The sequence below is a fragment of the Anas platyrhynchos genome, chromosome 1, assembly GCF_047663525.1.
Source record: "Anas platyrhynchos isolate ZD024472 breed Pekin duck chromosome 1, IASCAAS_PekinDuck_T2T, whole genome shotgun sequence".
Classification (NCBI taxonomy): Eukaryota; Metazoa; Chordata; class Aves; order Anseriformes; family Anatidae; genus Anas; species Anas platyrhynchos.
Window position 1 is genome coordinate 65,104,819 of NC_092587.1, and position 17,913 is coordinate 65,122,731.

The 17,913-nt window shown below is 53.8% G+C and overlaps 2 protein-coding genes across 2 annotated transcripts; both read right to left on the bottom strand.

Annotated features, from left to right (window-relative positions):
• Window positions 1-355: 355 nt before the first annotated feature.
• Window positions 356-2,159, bottom strand: TMEM121B (transmembrane protein 121B). Its single transcript, XM_072039996.1, has one exon. It carries the CDS (start codon window positions 2,049-2,051, stop codon window positions 501-503), a length of 1,551 nt encoding a protein of 516 aa, XP_071896097.1. The 5' UTR covers window positions 2,052-2,159; the 3' UTR covers window positions 356-500.
• A 5,945-nt stretch (window positions 2,160-8,104) lies between these two features.
• On the bottom strand, window positions 8,105-16,807 carry HDHD5 (haloacid dehalogenase like hydrolase domain containing 5). Its single transcript, XM_038180802.2, has 8 exons — window positions 16,666-16,807; window positions 16,346-16,549; window positions 16,147-16,259; window positions 14,644-14,737; window positions 14,121-14,154; window positions 13,561-13,735; window positions 13,053-13,241; window positions 8,105-12,484 (listed from the first exon to the last, which is right to left on the bottom strand). Exons 1-8 carry the CDS (start codon window positions 16,750-16,752, stop codon window positions 12,139-12,141), a joined length of 1,242 nt encoding a protein of 413 aa, XP_038036730.1. The 5' UTR covers window positions 16,753-16,807; the 3' UTR covers window positions 8,105-12,138.
• Window positions 16,808-17,913: the final 1,106 nt, after the last annotated feature.

Here is a 17,913-nt window from a genome sequence, read left to right on the forward strand (position 1 = left end):
GGTGTGAGCCCCTGGACCTGGTCCGTAGCATGTGAAGTCAACGCATGACGCGACAGGTTGGAGCACAGAGGTAGACTTTTCGGCTAGGAGGAAGGGGCTCCTAGGCTTGAAACGAGCAGGTTGCTTCCAGAGGCTCCCTGGCTGCTGCTCCCCGACCCCCTCGGGCTCCGCAGGGAAGCAGAGGTGGCGGCGTTGGGAGACCTGCTGCAACCAGGGCATGCATCTCTCATCCTGCACACACCCTGAAGGTGCGAGGCTGTCGTTCAGGCCCCGCTTGCATCCCATCACCGCAGTCAGCAGGAGTTCCCAGATGAGGGGGAAAATATCCACCGGTCCCTGCTGCTGAGGGGAGGAAAGGGAAACCGGACCCCGATGGTCATGCAGCAACCTGGTGTCTTGGCGGGGGAAAGGGTGGGCTCCTCCGAGCGTCGCGGAGGGGCAGGAGGCCTGGAAGAAGCCTGGCGGTGCGGGGCGGTAGCGTTGTTGGTGGCGGTGGGGTCTCAGCCCTGGGCGGTGACCGCCAAGGCGTTGACGTACCCGTGGGGACCCACGTCGGCGTCCGACAGCCCGTGGGCCAGCGGGGCGGCGGCGGCGGGGGGCATGGCGGGGGCCCCGTACTTGGCGGGCGTTGGGGCGGCGGCGGGGCGCAGGAGGCAGCAGGTCTCCAGCGCCTCGAGGCCGCGGCAGGCGAGGAAGAAGAGGTTCTTGAGCATGAAGAGGGAGAGCGGCTGCTGGTAGCGCAGGAGCAGGAGGCAGCGCAGGGCCAGCAGCGGGGCGTCCAGCAGCCCGGCGGGCAGCAGCAGGTGCAGGGCCAGGCGGGCGGCTCCGGGAGGCCGGGCGGCGCTGAGCTCGTAGAGCCACAGCACCGGCGAGGCCAGGCAGAGGAAATAGACGGCGATGAGGAGGTAGCGCAGTGGGGCGGGCAGCGGCGCCGGGCGGCCGGGCTGCAGCACCAGCTCGAGCAGCGAGAAGCTGTCGAGGAGGTCGAGGCAGGTGGCGAGGAAGGCGGCGGCGGCGCGGTGCTGCGGCGGAGGCTGCGGGGGCAGCAGCAGCTGCCCGGAGCCCTCGGTGCCGATGGCCCGCAGCAGGCAGTAGAGCAGCGGGGCGGAGAGCGCCAGGGTGATGCGGAAGCCGGTGGTGCCCAGCGGCAGGCGCAGCTCGATCAGCTCCAGGATGGAGGTGCCCAGGATCAGCGCCGCCTTGGGCGTGAAGGCGATGGAGTAGATGAGCCAGGCCAGGTGCGCGTAGGCGAAGTCGCCGCCGCGGGGGGGGCCCCCGGCCCCGCGCCCCCCGGCCCCGCGGCCGCCGGGGGGGCCGTGCAGCAGCAGCGGGTGCGGCGGCGGCGGCCCGGGGGGGGGCGGCGGCGGGGGCCGCTCCCGGCGGCGGGCCCGGCTGTTGCGGCAGAAGAAGATGCCCCAGCCGGCCGCCAGCACCAGGTCGGTGGCGATCCAGCTGCACCAGTACAGGTCGGTGACGGCGATCAGGTAGAGGTCCAGCAGCGCGCCCTGCCCCAGCAGCAGCACCAGGGACAGCGCCTGGAAGCCCCAGCGCCGCCCGCCCCCCGCCCCCCCGGGCCCCAGCAGCGCCCCCGCCGCCGCCCCGCCGCCCCCCGCCCCGCCGCCCGCCGCCGCCGCCCCGTACAGCTCCGCCGCCGTCATGCCCGGGCTGCCGCTGCTGCTGCCGCTGCTGCTGCTGCTGCCGCCGCTGCTGCTGCTGCTGCTGGGGAGCGGCGAGGCGGCGGCGGGCGGCGGGGCGGCGGGCGGCGGCACCAGGGGCTTGCTGATGCTGATGCTGTCCTCCTCCTCTTCCTCCTCCTCCTCCTCCTCCTCCTCCTCCTCCTCGCCGGGGCTGCTGCGGGGGCTGCGGGGGCGGCGGGCCCGCGCCGAGCCCGAGCTCGACCCCGAGCCCCGCCGGCTGCCGCCGCTGCTGGAGCCCCCCGGGAAGAGGGGCTGCCGGTCGGCGGCGTGCGGCGGCGGCGGCGGCGGCGGCGGCGGCTGGAAGGAGCCCGAGGAGGAGGAGACCGAGCGCTGGTTGGAGGCAGCGCGGTGCATGGTCCGAGCCGGCCCCCGAGCCGGCGCGCCGGGACCGACGGCCGAGCCCGCGGCCCCCGGCCCGCCCCCGGCCCGCCCCCGGCACCGGCACCGGCCCCGGCCCCGGCGGCGGCGGCACCGAGAGCCCGGGAGGCGGCGGGGGGGGCCGGGGGCGGCGCCGAGCCGCAACCGCAGCAGCAGCCGGAGCGGGCGTCTCCGCTGGCGGCGGGGGTGGGCTGGGGCTGGGGGGGGCGAGGGGAGAGCGGCTGTGCGCAGGGGGGGCAGCAGGGGAGGGGAGGAGTGCGAAGAGGAGGAGGGAGGCTCCCCCTCCCCGCCTGGTCTCGGGGTGCCTGCCCCAAGACCCCCGCCAGCGGAGCCGCCTGGGAAAGCCACACACCACAGCCCCCCGAAAATTGGAGGCACTGGGTGCTCGCTTTCAGTCTGCCGTGAGTAATTGAGCTTCAAAGTAAGTGGCTTTTACCGCACGGATTTCCTGACTTCGAGCCAAGCCAAGTACTGAGGGCTCTGCCCAACATGCCTTGATGGGGATGTTGTCTTAAATTGATGTGAATAGCCCTCAAGTTCCTACTTTATTGAAAGCACCTCTCGGGGCCTTGACTGAACCGCTAGCAGTGTCCTTGAAACCAGCTAGGTTGGTGGGTCTGCCACAGCACCAGCACTGATGGTTCGGCACACCACGTCCCACCATGGCCTGGTGCTTAGCACCATCAGCCCCTCACTCCTCCCCATGCCATCATCTGTCAGCCCTGCGAAGCTTCCTGAATAAGCTCTACCCACAAATGTTGTATTTACTAGGATTTCTGATAAAGAGCCGAAGCGGCTTGACTTTTGCAGGTGAATGCTAATCAACACGTGGGGCTGAGCAAGACCTCAGTGCTCAGTATTGGGATTGGGCAGCCAGTACAGAAGTGACAGACATCTAAAATGCTCTGGTGCAGGCTCCCTGGGGAGATCTGCCCCAGCAAATACCGGTGGGTGCTCTTGGCAACAAATTGAAACCAGTCTGAGCTTCTGGGAGTATTGACGCTGGAAAATAATAGTATTAATAACTGAGAAAGGGAAGGGGAGAATTTGGGTTGGGATGACAGGAAAATTTCTTTAGACAGATAATAATCAAGAGAAAAAGCAGGGGAAGAAGAAGAAGAATCACGGCAGAAGTCTTACTGTCAATGGAGACCAGAACAAAGGGGCATGGTTAAATTTGTTTTCTAAAAGCATGGTCAAGACAGCAAGAAAGAAAACCAGCTAAGATAACTGGAGGCCATGCAGGCTTTAGTCTAGTTGCATGGGCAGCACAGTACAGAGGCGGTACAACCTCTAAACCGAGCCAGCAACACCCAGGTGTTCCCGTGGTCTCCCCCAGTGTTTGCTGTCCTGCTTTAAAGTCCATGCTGCTGCACCTCTGCGGCCCTTACCTGCATGGCTGGGTCACCTGTTTTCACCTGTTTTCTGCTGTGCTCACACCGTGTTCTCAGTGCTCAGGTACACTTGCCAGGATTCATCATTGCAGCTGTGCTACTTGTGTCCAGTGCGTTCCTCTAACTCACCTTGTCACGGTGCATAGTGTGAGTTGAGACGGAGTGTGCATGCACTCGGGTGCTATTTACAAGCCCTTTCTCTCAAATTCCACAATTCTACCAGCAAATAGAAAGTACTCATGCTAAGAAGGTCAGTAACTGTAGCATATCATGTGAGATAGGAGTGTTCAAAGTAGCAGTCCAGCCTGGAGTGTGTGAGTAGGACACTGTGTGTAGGACGGTGTCGGGATGGAGGACGTGAGGCCTGATCCCAGCGCAGCACAGGCACGACACCCGTGCTGCTGCTCGCAGAGGGCCTGGGTGCAGCAGGAGGCACCCCTGGCCTTGTAACTGTCACAAGTGTCACTGGCATTCACAGTGAGTCCGGGGAGGGCTGTCACCATTCGTTTTCCAGCAGGCGATGACCGCGTGGCCCTCTGAGCCTGAGGGCTGTCAGAGCAGGCCCCAGACAGCCCTGGGCATCACTGCACATATCTAGGCCAGGCAGCCGGTGGCCCCAGCAGGAAAACTGCTCGCTTTTAAGTGGCAGAAATAAAGCAGTACTGCTTTCAGCCGAGCAGCTTAGTCTGAGGGCTTTCGACGTGCAAGAAGGCAGCGAGCAGAGAGCCGCCCCTCCTTCCCTTGCCAGATATGCTCCCACCATGTTTGTGCTCCGGCCCTTCAAGGTGTGTGACTTTGCAGCTGAAAGCATCACATCTGGGCTCCAACGCCAGGCACTGAGTGTTTCACCTGCAAGGCTTGCTCTCTTTGAGACACTCGCCTGCCAAAGAAGAAAATGACATCCAAATGATTTCTCTGATTACAATTTTTGTACAAGTGCACAAACACCTTGCTTAGGGCTCCATGGCCATCCTGTGGGATACAGAGCATGAATCCGGAGACCACGGGCAAAGGGAAGGTTTTGCTGACCATGCTGCTGTTCCTGGCTGAGGTAGGGACAAGTGCTGCACCTCTGTGAGCGGTGCCTTGAGATCCTCCACTATGGCCATGGCTCACAGTTTAATTTGGCTCGGCCTCAGTGAGGCCGCGAGGGCTTGGCAGTGTCGCCGTCTGTGCCTCGTCGTTTTGGTTTACACACTAGGTTCAGTGGCAGCGTAAGGCTGTGTGATCAAAGGCAGAGGGTGAAGTCACACTCTGACGTACTGAATCCTGGGCCTTATCTAAAGTGGGTACACTCACCTGGCCCTTCTCAGGGTAAGCCAACATTTGAGTCACCGGCATGATTAATGTGACAGGGACTGGTCAGTCCTGAAGATTAGTGTATCAGTCTTGCTTCTAACACACCTACTATTCCACCACAAGAAAGATTTTCAACCTCTATGACAAGACATGGAATGAAAATCAAGTTTTCATCTGGGCGGGGAGTGGGGCTACAGGGTGTTAAGTGGGCCCACCTGGCTGAGCACCTGCCTGGTGGAGGGGCCTGCACCATGTCCTCCCTGTGAGCTTGGCTCTGATGGGCCTGGGGCTGTGTGAGCAGGGCAAGGGGAGCCTTTGGGAACAGATCTCTGGGGACTGAGGGATTCCTGCTGGATTTGAAAGGCCCCGGCATCAAAGGTAAGCAGGTGGGAAGGGGGACCTGCAATGAGCAGGGATGGGGGGTGCTGGCAAGGAGGGTGGGAGCTCAAGGGCTTCCTTGGGCTGAGTATGGCTTCGGCAGGGCAAACAAAACCCAAACAAACAGAATTAAAAACAACAATAACAAAAAAGGAGCTTATTTGTGTGGAAAGAAGCAGAAATTGTGCCTGTATCTTAAAATGGGAGTAAAGGGAGAAATGTCTTCTACTTGAGAAAGCACTGAAGAGCTTTTTGTAGCACACTGTAGGTTGAGATATGACAAGCTGATGCTTCCCGTGTGATCCAGTTATTTAATGCAATGTGCAGCCCTTGGAAGTGTTAGCGCTTAACCATTACTGTTAAAACATTAAAAAGCTACACTATAAATAGCTTCTACTCTTCAGCAGCTCCAAAGCTATGTATCTGGCTTCTTTATACATTTATGTAAATACACAGAGTGTGTGTGTATGTATACGTTTAAAGGCAAGCAGCAGACAACTGTTTTGTAAAATAGTAGTAGTAAATATCTAATATGCTGCTGGTTCTAGTTTATACTACCAGCAGAAATGAGTAGTGTGCCCTCAAAAATACCCCTGCTGGGGGAAAGACAAAAACTTCTTGAGGGCAGAACTCAAGAGTAAACAAAATAATGACTCAATTGCTTGGTAAGAGAAAAAAAAAAAAAAAAAAAAGAAAGGTGGGGGGGACAAATATATGCCTGAAAGAAAGACTAGAAGCTAAAACCTTAATTATACCCTGCAGTAAGCTGTCAGAAACTGGCAGCAGTGGGAGGGAGGGAAAGAGGCAAAGCTTATTTCAGTGAGTTTGAGCATAATCTGCTGTAACCGTGGTTAAAACGCCTTTTGTGTGGGAAAGGAAGGTTCTGGGATTCTCCAACACAGGCTTTGTACTGCACTTACTTAATCTATTCAGATGTTCAGGGTTGAAGTTACAGTAAGTGTAGGGCAGTTTCACCTGGCCAGCACCAAAATTCAAAGACTCCTCAGCTTCTCCACTTCCAGACGCTGAGTATAAATAAACTGCTGATCCAGATCTATGATTTGAGGAATACAGATACTCTTCAAAAAGAGATAAAGGTATAACCATCTGTTACTGGTAATTACATTTCAGTTCAAAGAGCTTTTGATACCAGCATAAAATGTGGAGACTTTTTTTTTTTTTTCATGCTTATTGTAGCAGGTTAGGGGCTTAGGGTGTGAAGAGAATTTGGGTGTCCTTCTCAGTATTTTCTGCTTATTTAGTCTTAGCATACAGTGTGTATTGGAACTGACCTTGAGGAGAAAGTGAAAGATCTTTGTAGTTGAACTGGTTTATTACACTGAATCACTGAAAAAGCCATTACTTGATGGAGGCAGCTTGGTTCTGAGAGGGTGTGTAGCTGTCTTGCTGGTGTGGGGTTTTAAAGCGTTGCAGACCGGGTCCATAAACGTCTTTACGTTGTTTGTGTGGCTGCATAATTTGTCCACGTGGACTTGTGTTTTTATAAACAAAGTTAGATTCAGTGGACAAAGGGTGTGGGCATGCCCCTGAAAGGCCAAGGTCTGTGAGGAGGTAATTGCTTAGCCTGTGCTCACAGCCCACCAAAATCTACAGACTAAACATTTCTCAGGGTTTACTCTGGTGTTTCCCACAGCATCCACCTGGGAGGCAACTCCAACTTGAACAGTGCACTCAGTCCTTCCTCTTTGAGTTGTTCCTTCTTCAGTGTTTCCTAACACCAATGTTTAACTGTGCTCTTTATGTTGGTTAAGAGTGTCTGTGGGACCCTAGCTGGCAGCTAAGCCGTCTCCTTCAAGAAGGGACACCTTTGCTCTGATCTGCCCCTTTGTTTTAACAATAATGCAACGATTCATAGCATGCATTTTGAGAGGTTTGGATTTCCTAACCTTGGTCTGCCCTATGTTTGGTGAGTGCTTCAACTACTAGAGTAGTGGATAAAATGAGGGGACTAGTCCATGCTTTTTATTATTATTTATTTATTTGAAGTCCAAGCCATAGGTCGTTTCTCCAGGATGTAGACTAAAACTCTATTCCTTCCCTGCTGAGAATGGGAATCCTTGTCCTGTCACTCCACAACTGCTTTTACTGCAAGGAACCAATTGTTCCTTTCAACATCAAGTTCTCAGGGCTGTGAGTCCTGCGTGTTTTGTGGTCTAATGTGCCTCCTGTGAGCAGTGAGCTTTGTTGGTAGAAAACCTCCTGGTGGAAAATCTCACAAATGAACTGTTGCACTTTTGTAGTTTCTAGACCATTAAAGCTGATGGTTTTCACCTAGTAGGATCTTTTGTTTTCCATTTGCTGAAGTCAGTGGAACCTTTAGGCTCTGATGTGACTTCCTCTCAGTTAGCATCTGTCTCATCTTCACTCACTTCCTTCAAAAGGTACCAGAGCACAGCTCTTGTCAAACAGAGGGGGTTCTTAGGTGGTGACAAATGGTTTAACGCAGTGCCAAGGAAGCTTTTAATGGCAAGGATGGCTTTAATATGCCCTCAGGCTTTTTCATCATCTGCAGTAGCAGACAAAGTTGGTGGTATCTAGCTTGTTGCTTCCCCACCAAGTAGAAGTTATCATTACAAACAACTGGTTAGGGCAGATCACAACTAAGTGCCTACTCTGAAAGCTCCTCATACAGGTGGCATACCAAAATTGACTGCAGAGTGTCAATCAGGCCATCACACAATGTGATGGGTCCTTTCCTCCCTCCCCCCTACAGAGTGGGAATGGTCAGACTCACAGTCATCTCATCTGAGTATGGCAGATGTACAGCTTACAGGGAATTACAGCTCGGTCCATCAAAAGCATTGCTGGAGGGTTATCTTTCAGGGTGCTTCCCTCCAGACAATCTGATATTGCCTTGATGAACAGAACAAAAGACAATTTGGTGCTGATATCTTCTAGGGCAAAGGCATGAAAGAAGCCAGGACAACACTCACGAAATGCACACACCCCATGCTAGAATTTATTTTAAAGAAAACCTCTTTTATTAATTTTATATGTGCTAGTTAAAAGGAGCAGCTCTGCAACTGGGTTAAACTCAACTTGAAAGGTAAAACAATCACAGCTTGTGATTTCTCTGTACCATGCATAATCACCCTGCTACAGTACACATGACATAATCTGAAACATTATCCATTCATGGGGAGTAGGGGGAGGGAAGGGCAGAAACACACACCAGGATTAAGATTAGAAGGAAGGGGACAGTAGTGTTATATGATTCCCTGAATGCCAGGCTAACAGTTGCATGTGCCCTGTTGAATAAAGGAATTGTTGTCTTCGGCCACCACGTTATTACATGATGTAAAAGCTCTCTGCTTCAGATCCAAGATGACGTCTGTCCCTCCTTCAGTTCCTCCCTGCTATTCTCAGTTGCCTCATCTCACCACGTATCCCCTTTAAGCTTGACTAAAACCGATCCATCTGTGGAAGATGGAGTTGTTAGGATCAGGACTTCACCAAGTTCACTGCATAGGGTAGTGCACCATATAAATTAAATATTAAGGAATCAGAACAAGTGAAGTCCCCTCTCTTGCTTGGTCCAAAAATCTGCACAGAAGTATGCTTACTCCAAACCATAGAAATGCAGCGTCTGAAACGCCACATCTGTGCGATACATGAGCAAAACGAAAGGATGTGTTCCAGCCAAACTCGAAGCTAATTCCAGGAAACTGCATTTCCAAGGAAAAAGGATTTCACTGAATTCTAGCACTAGCATGTCCTGCAGATGAACTGCAGATAAGCTAGGAGCCTGCGCACTACCCCAGCACTGATGGAACAGAGCTCTAGCAAGCACTTTCCTCAATAGAAGTAACCACGTCGTTATCAGGCAGCAGCAGAACCCAGATTTCCTACTCCATCCATTGTGCCCATGCAATTCCTGGGAAATGACTTTGACAAAGTGCAGTTTCAAGGGGCTGAGCAGGGGAAGAAGGGCAAGGTCTCTTGCTCAGACCAAGGGTAGCCTATCTGATTAGTGCACAGACCAACAAGCAGAGCCTTTAGATGCAGCCTTGCTTGATAAGAATTGGAGAAAGGCTAAAAGATTTTTCTAGATTTCTTCTCCTCCCCTCCGCCCAGTTACAACTTGCAAGAAGTATTGCTTGAATTCCCTATCAGTGAATTTCCTCCTACACGTTTTAAAGACTCCCAGAGCACTGCTTCAACACTAACATAGTTTAAAAAAAAAAATCTGAAGCTAATCCAAAGCAGATTCACATCAGTCAGTTCTCCATCGCCACTGTGCTAAAGATGGAGGTGCCTTCTCACTCCCTGTGCAAATGCAAACCTGTTCCCCAGGGCCCTACCTCCTTCCTCCTGATACCTACCCCACTTCTGGCTAGGTGCCACGCATGTCAAAAGGAAACTACAAACTGCCTGTGATACCTCAAAATCCCTCTGCATGTTCCTTCCGCAAAGCTACCACTGGCAGCAGCTGCCACCAGCGTACCAGAGTCCATTTGGGACAGCGATTTTGGTAGCACTACAGCCCTCGGAGAACATTGCTTCAGCAGCACCTGGTCTTAATGAATAACAAGAAAGAGCTCTAGCAAAGGCACACAGATGGACAGACATCAGCACTTCTGCAGAGAAGTACCTACCAATTGCAGGGCATCACCAGGAGCTATCACCAGCCATCAGCTCTCTGAGGTCTACCTAATTATGGCCTAGAAGACGGTTCCTGACTAATCCTATGAAAGTTATCACCCAAATTTGCAAATATTGCAAGGAAAACGAGCATTCTTCTTCCTGCACTGGATATCATCTGAGAAAAGTGCAGCTGAGGGACGCAACAGTTAGTTTATGAATAAATGGGACTTGGGTCATCAGTATTGCACAATGGGTCCACAGCACATTTGTGACTCTGGAGACGCTCTGAAATCTAAAAGATGTCCCTAAGTTATATGCCAAGTCCTTCCCTGTATTTACACTTCTGGGAACTGTAGACAAGCCTTTGTTTTGTACAAGATGATGAAATTATTTTTTCCTCTCCAGTGAAAGGCAAAGGATTCAGATCTAAATTTGTGTTTCACACATTACAGCTGCTCTTAGAAGCAGCCAAACGATTCTTGTCCTGATAAGACAAAGGAGAAGAATCTCAGCTAGTGAAGAGGCTCTTTCCTGTTATGATTTCACAAGAGGTAAATTCACCCCAAGCGGTATTTTTCTGCTCCTATTCAGAAAATAAAGCCTGGAGAAATAAACCACGTAAAAGGGCCTCTTTGCCTGGGTTGCTGAGTGCACCCAGTCGCCTTCAGACACAGAGCCTGCCATAACGTAAGAGAAGATCCTGCTCTGCAGCGTGCCCTTCCTAGGAAGACACATCAGTATCAAGAGGATGGAAAGCTGCTGAAGCAGATGGATGCGGGGATTTTAAGATCCACACAGCTCTTCTGCACAGAACATTTTGCTTGTGCCGTGTGCCCGGAGCTGCCTGGTTAAGCAGGAAGGAGGGAAGTGAGGGCAGAGCAGGCCTATTTCTGATCTGTGTGTGGTGTGAGCTGGATATAACTAGGAACACTGACTCATTTGTGCTGGCTCCAAAGGCTTCCTACTGCATATGCAAACTGACATGTTTCTAAAATCATGGTGCTCCTCTGGCATGAAGACACTCCTTGCTAATCCCATTTTTCACATGGAATTTCCCACGCAATACTTGCTTAACTTCTTTGCATCGTCTAAAGAAGCACAGGGCTTGATCTTCCTCTGGATAGCCTGAGCTTGGAAAACAGAGGCAGTAGAAGGTGCATGCCATTAGGGATATGGAAATGGTCCTGAGCAGGGAAGCCCCAGTTGCTGATTCTTGTTAGGGGGACTCTACCTGGATGCTACAGGAAGAGGAGGGAAGAGGGATCAGACCACATGGGGTATTCCAGAGTTGCAAACCACACGAGGGAAGAAAGGAAAAAAGAAAGTGAAGGACAGATACATTTGTACTATCAGAGATGAAGAATGGGGATTTGGAGTTCAGGTACTGCCCTGGCTTGATGATCTCCTACCTCAATCCTTGCATGCAGAGAAGGAACAAGGCTGGGCTGTGTCTTGTGTTGGCTGGCCCTTGCTCTCAGGGGCCCCTCTTTGGAAGCTGTGTCAGCTGGAGCAGGGGGACGTGCCCTGCACCAGCTGGAGTCAGGGTGGGCGCCACAACACCCTCTTTCTTCAACACCGAGTACTGGGCAAAGACACCTCTGGAAACTCAGTCTCTGCAGTGGTTTCCTCTGCTCTTGAGAACAGGCTAATGGCTCCCTGAGCAGGAGGCAACAAAGCAGAAATGTTCACAGAATGCCAAAGAGGGGGTGGGAATAATATGACTTCCCACATGGCCCTGCAGCAAGCTGCTCTGGCTGCTGCTGCTTCAGTGGGCCCAGCCCCTCCGTAGCTGCTGAGGACTGCAAAATGGGACCTTGTTTCAGACCGACAGGGACGCAGCGGCAAATCCCCAAGCAAGACGAATTTGTTGAAGTCCATAGGCACTTAATTCTTTACAGGGAGAATGCTGAGACTTAAAGCCTTCCCTTGGCAGAGTGCCACCACAACACAGCTCCTGGCTGGACAAATGGCACATGGTATGAATGGCACATCGACCGATGGTGGCTCCCTGCACGGGGAAGAGCTTCATCCCCAAACAGATTGCAAGGACGAGGGTGGGCTTGCCTGAGCCTCACAGACAAAGGGGGGGAAAAAGAAAGAACTCTGGTGGCTGAACAGCACTGGGATTGCTGGGACAAGAGTCCTCCTTGTATCCTGTTTCCATTATGGCTCAATTTGTGATTACAGCAATTTAAGTTCACAGTTAAAAGCCTGCTGGCAAGATTGCAGAAGAGTATCAATAAAAGTGAGGGGCTTTTAGTGCTGAAATGGAGAGTTCTCTTACATGTTGGCTAGGTTCAAAGATCACCCCAGGCCTCTCCCCATTCCTCCCCTCTCCACTATATCTAATTCCTGACAGTAGATCTTTAGGCACACCTGTCTCAACCCTAGCTCCAGTTCTCCTTCTGGAAAGCAAGCTGCACGGCTTCGTTCACATCCTGCACAACGTACGATGCCTCCACCAGGCTGGGGTCGAAGCTGAAATCCCGATGGCCGTGGAACACAGTCTCTGTGTTGTGCTTCTCTGGCTTACTGGGAGCTTCTGCGCTGTGGCGGTAGACCCCAGTGCAGACCAGAATTGACTTGCAGCTCTCCACCGCAAGGTGGTCCTCGCTTTGGGGACTGGCTGCCTGTGGGCTCCTCTTCACCCCAGCCTGGGCCTGGTTCCGCTGAGCTGACTTGAGGTAGTTGTTGTAGAGGTTTGCCCCATAGATGTCAGACATAGGGTTGTCCCTGGATAAGGTCACAGCACGAAACAGAAATGAGAAACCAACCCACACATCAATTTCTGGCTCTGGCAGTCTGGGAGGAAGGCAGCACTGAGGGAGGAAGGGGTACGAGGTGTTTGTTAACATCAAGAGAGCCACCCAGACTGGGCAGGCAGTCCACTTACTGGTGTGTCCCGTTCGGCTGTGGTGAAGGCCACATGCTTCACAAATGTCTTCTTTCAAAGAGAAAAGGTCATGTCCAAAGCAATTTTAGCCATTACTGTCATGTATTCCCTATAATCCCAAGTGTTTGGCCTTACTGGGCTAACGGTACTACATTCATGTCTTTTACCTTTATCTTTACACCAGCCATGCTACGTGTACACAGCACCCTCAGTAACAGCTTTGCTAGGCTGGCAGTGCCCTTCAAATTACAAGCGTAGGGTACAAAAAGATAACATCCCCCTTCTAAGCTGTGAGGCTGCAGTTACCGCGGGGACTTCAGTATTTGTTTTAGATACCTCCATTAAATAAAACTACTTAAATCAGTTAGCAACCCCCTAAGCAAACCAGAAGGTAACTCAGTCTCTTACCCAATTGCATAGAGGCGTCGGATGGGAGAGTTCCAGCCCTGCTTTTTGGCTTGCTCGTGGATCAGGTATTCGGCATAGCGGTAGGTGACTGTGCTGGGTTTGCCAATCAGGGCCTCGTACTTCAGCTCCCGGCCTGTCACCTTCTTGTAGATGTTCTCCAAGCAGAGAAGGAAAGTGCCATGGCCGAACCTGCTCCAGAAAGGTCATCAGTGTCCCCAGTCACCCCACTCGCACCGCAAACACTCCTCAGGGAGGAGGACGACCCATCTGCTGTAACCAGGGTACTGCACAGTTTGGACGTGGCATCTGCCCACAGACTCCTACACAGGCAGCGATCTGTTTTTTTGCTTCTTTAAAGTTAGTCTTAGTTTCTCATGCAATTTTTTGTGTTTCTGCTTCTAATTATGTCACACAGGCAGACTAGCACTAAAAAACACACTATGTCAAAAAAGGCCATCTGCAGGAGATCTGTATGAAGCACCCTAAAATTTATAAACATGCTTTTTACCTGGGCATCTTGGCTTCAGCCATCCACAGGAGATCCATGTTGCAGGCAAGGACAGGCAGGTGGGGGTATGGTATTTCTTTCAGCTCTGCCCCGGGGCTCCCATTGCTCAGGAGCACGTCAATAATAAGTTGCAGGCTTGTCTCCCACCTCACTGGCTCACCAAACAGAATCACCCCTGGAAGATGTCAAGAGATGCTTGGAAACTCAGTGTCCATGTATGCGACCTACTACCAAAAGCTTCTAACTACAATCCCTCTGCTGGGATGCCCCAGCTCATACAGCTACCATTAAAACACGGCCCCAGTGTGCGTGGCACCGTACCACACTCACCACTGCTTCCAGATGCTGGAGCACGGCATGCATAAAAGCTGGCTTTGCTCTTACCAGCTCGTGCTTCACGTTGCATGAGGGCAGCCTGGCTGCCACCTGGCTGTACCCTCTGAATAAGCTGCCCGCAGATATCCACGAGCTGCTAGCACGTCGTTAGCTCCCACCCCAGCTGACTTGCCTTACTGTTATTTCTGCTTGCTGTTCGTATGTAAACACAGGCCACTGCTTACCTTCTATAGTGGGGAAGCCAGTGGTTGGAGGAGGCTGCCAAAAAATAAAAAGACAGAGCAGGTTAGTAATGCAAAAGCTAATGCAGTCTCCAAAACAAAACTAAAAATGCTTCCTCTGAAACTGCCAAGGCAGTCCCATAAAGGGTCAGGACAAGGCCACCTTGAATCCCAAGAAAGATTTCCCCCACGCTCCCATCCCAGATTGGATTTCGCAGATCTTGTGTTCCTGTCTCTCAGACCCGGAGGTGTCAACCAAGGCATTTTACCAGTCACTGCAAGGAACAGCAGTGAAACACGGGCATGGCGTTAGTAAGCAGTGGGAAAACAGACTTCCCTTCCAGCAGGAGACAACACAGGGAACAGCAGAGAGATGCTGGCTGCACAGCACCAACCCCAGGCTCTCCCTGAAGGTCACAAGCAGCCAAAGTCTGCTCTGCGACTTTGTAGCTTCTCCACCCCCTGCTGTATCCTGTAAGCAACACCACACCGGACCACTCGTTCCACCGACGTGTCAAGAGATTACCAACTCCTTCGGCCTCCGGCTCTGATCCACCATGTCTAATAGGGGATACGCCTTCCTCAGTGCCTCGATGGTGACCACATTCTTGAACCCCAGGCTATTTCAGTTCATCAAGGAATCATGAGGACTGCTTTTTGTTCAGTTGCTTTTTTTGAGTTACTAGCAAAGGCATCTATAGGATTAAGAAATGCTAGTCCTAGTAGCAGAGCAGTTACAGAAACCCAGTAACGCGTTAACTTCAGGGCTTTCAATCGAACTGTAGGTTATGTTTCAACCTAAAGGTGGCCTTAAGGTTTACCAAAAAAAAAAAAAAGGCACAGACGAGTGATTTACTTTGTAATCAGGAACACCTGCAAGTAGGAAGAGCACACAGGTGGCTCCGAGACAGCATGGATGTGCTTCAGGAGACCTTTAAGGCCAGCACTCTGGTGTTGGGGCACTGCAGGTCTGGCCTCGTGGCTAGAAGCACAATTGGTGAAGCTCTGGCCAGCTTAGCTGGTGAAAAGACAACGGTGTGTGCTGGTAAAAAGACACAAGGCAAGGCTAAGTTGCATTCACTTGCGGAAAACCTTGCCATTAGCTCATTCTGCTTGTCTTGGGGAAACACGGCAAAGCCACAGTTTTGTACCAAATGCAAAGATTAAGCACAAGGAGTGACTGGACACATGCATGCAGAAGGTGAGGGTCTGTTCTGTGTGTTCCCTGTTCCAGTTCATTTTGTTCTCTGTGGGACACATTAAGCTAACTCAAAGAAGCCTTTAAAGCCCTCAGTTAGAGAGAGAACCATGATCCAAATCCACCCCTTCAGAGAAGCTGAGCAGAAGCAGGTTAGGATGAAGTTCTCCTTCCAGAGCTAACCCTGGCATTAAAGGCGACATGCCTTCAAAGGAACGGGGCTGTGCAAACGAGGGGAAGCTGCCCAAAGCACTTCGGTGATGAAGCTGATGGGCTGAAATGGTGAGCAGACACACGGTCCAAGATGCTGTAGATGTTGCAGGCAGTTCTTACCTCCTTGCAGATACGAGCTATGTCAGACCCTTACCTTGGGAGGACCGTATGCATGTGGGATTGTCTTTTAAACCATGTCTCTGCTGTACCACGATGCTCTGGCTCTAATGATGTTTGAGACGCTTCAATTGCTATTAGATTGCTGGGGAAAACCTCAGTTGTGGAAGTGCTGGGAGTGACCTACAAGGCATTTTGCCATGAAAAAAGTGGCAGGAGCATAACTTTATCTCAAAAGTGAGTCCCCCTGATGACATCTTGCTAGCGAGAACACAGCTCGGAGGAGGGGTAATCAGCATGAGAGGCGAAATGCTGACCAAGGAAAGCCAAGAAGGGCTGAGATGGAGATCGGCAGTAAGTGCCTACAGCTGAGCCTCTCCCCGTAACACAGCAGAGGTCTTTCTGTCCCCTTGTGCCCCTACAAGCTGACCGGGCAGGTGTTACGTGCAGGGGCAGAGCAGGAATGGCAGCAAGAAGCAGTCTGCGCACAGCAAAGGATACTTGTGGGCGTTCTCCTCCACGGGCCCCTGCCCGGCCACCAGCATGCACCTGCGGTGGAACTGGCTGAAGAGCCGCAGCGGGCTGTGGGACAGGATCACCTGCTCCGGAGACACCTGCGGGGACAGCAGAGGCGAGCCCAGGCTGCCGGGGGGGGGGGGGCCGGCAGGGCCGTGCTGGGGCTCCCCGGGGCTCCCCTCACCTGCAGCCCCAGCGCCTGGGCCAGCTCCCGGGCCTTGGCGGCCCGCAGGCAGTTGCCGGCGTTGGTGAGGAAGACGACGGGCACCCGCAGCCGCCCGCCGGCGCCCGCCAGCCTGCGGAAAGCCTCCCGCGCGGCGGGCAGCACCTGGCTGCCCCGCACCAGCACGCCGTCGATGTCGAAGAGGAAGCCGAAGGCCGGCGGCGGCTGCAAGGCGAGCGGAGGAGCCCGCGGTCAGCGCCCGGCCGCCATTTCCCCAGCCCCAGCGGCCGCCCCCCGAGCCCAGCGCGGGCCCCGCCGCCGCCGCCGCCGCCGCTCCTCACCCGGCCCCCGGCGCTGCACCCCCGGCCGGGCGGCCCCGCAGCGCGCAGCGCCCCGCGCCCGGCCCGCAGGCAGCCCCGCAGCGCCATGCCGGCCCCTGCCTCCTGCTGCCTGGCCCCGCACGGCTCGGCCCGGCTCGGCTCGGGGCAGGGCACGCCGGGGCTCGTAGTTCCCGGACTACAGCTCCCGGCGGGCGCGGGGCTGGGGGGCGGCGCTGAGGGCGGTGTCTTGGCACGCCTGGCAGAGCCGCTGCCCTGCCGCCGCTCGGTTTTTTCCACAGAAACCCACGTCTACTGGGCTCCTGCCTGCAGATTGTACAATCTTCCGAAGCCCCGAGCCTGTTCCTGGCTCTGCTGGTGTGTCCCAGCGGCTCCCTCTTTTTTCCAGCAATGTTTGCTTGCTTTCTGGATAGGCTTAAGGTCTCCCGACTCCTACAACTTCAAGCATCAATTACACAAAGTCCAGAATTATTTGTTTCCCTCACCACGAACGTGGCTGTTAATTAGCTTTGGACCCACCTTCACACCCTTTCTGCAGCGCTGTTAAAGCACTGGCCCCGCAGGGTTACGCATTTTTACAGCTGGTGACACCTCCTCAAGCGCCTTTCCCTTGACTGAATTACCTATCGCGTATTTCACAGCGTTTCCACAACCTGCCCAGCACCCCTACGCTTCCCTACAAGCGCCTGCAGCTCCTCCTCGCCCTGGCAAAGCTTATGCCGGCCATGGAAGCATGACGGAAAGCTCAGCCCCCCTGCAGCACGGGGTTAAAGCCTCTTGCTGAGCACAGCTCCGTGGGGACGCCCCCACCGCCGGCAGGGGTCCCCGCTGCTCCACGGGCCCGCGGCTGGCACAGGGCTCTCGGCACGGGGGGAGCAGGGGGCCCTGCTGGAGGGAGGGCTTGTTCCGCCCTAAAGGGAAAAAAAAAATGGGTTTAGGGAGGATAGCGGGGAAAAGCAGTGAGCTTTTGGAGATCCGGTGCATGGGAGAGTTGGTTTCCCACTCCCTGGCTGGGGGTGAGCTGCTGCCCCTGCTGCTGTTTGGTTTGCAGGCTCTGTTTTCTTCCTGTGAACCAGCAGAAAATGCGGCTGGGGCTGGGGTCAGCGGGGGGATTTGGCACCCACCCAGCCTCCGAGCTCCCCGCGTGGGGTGACTCGTGTGGCGGAGGCCAGGCGGGTGAAGAGGTGCCCCCAGAGAGCGCTTGTGTGTGCCCCAGCTCCCGGGGGGCTGGCAGAGATGCCGTATTTATTT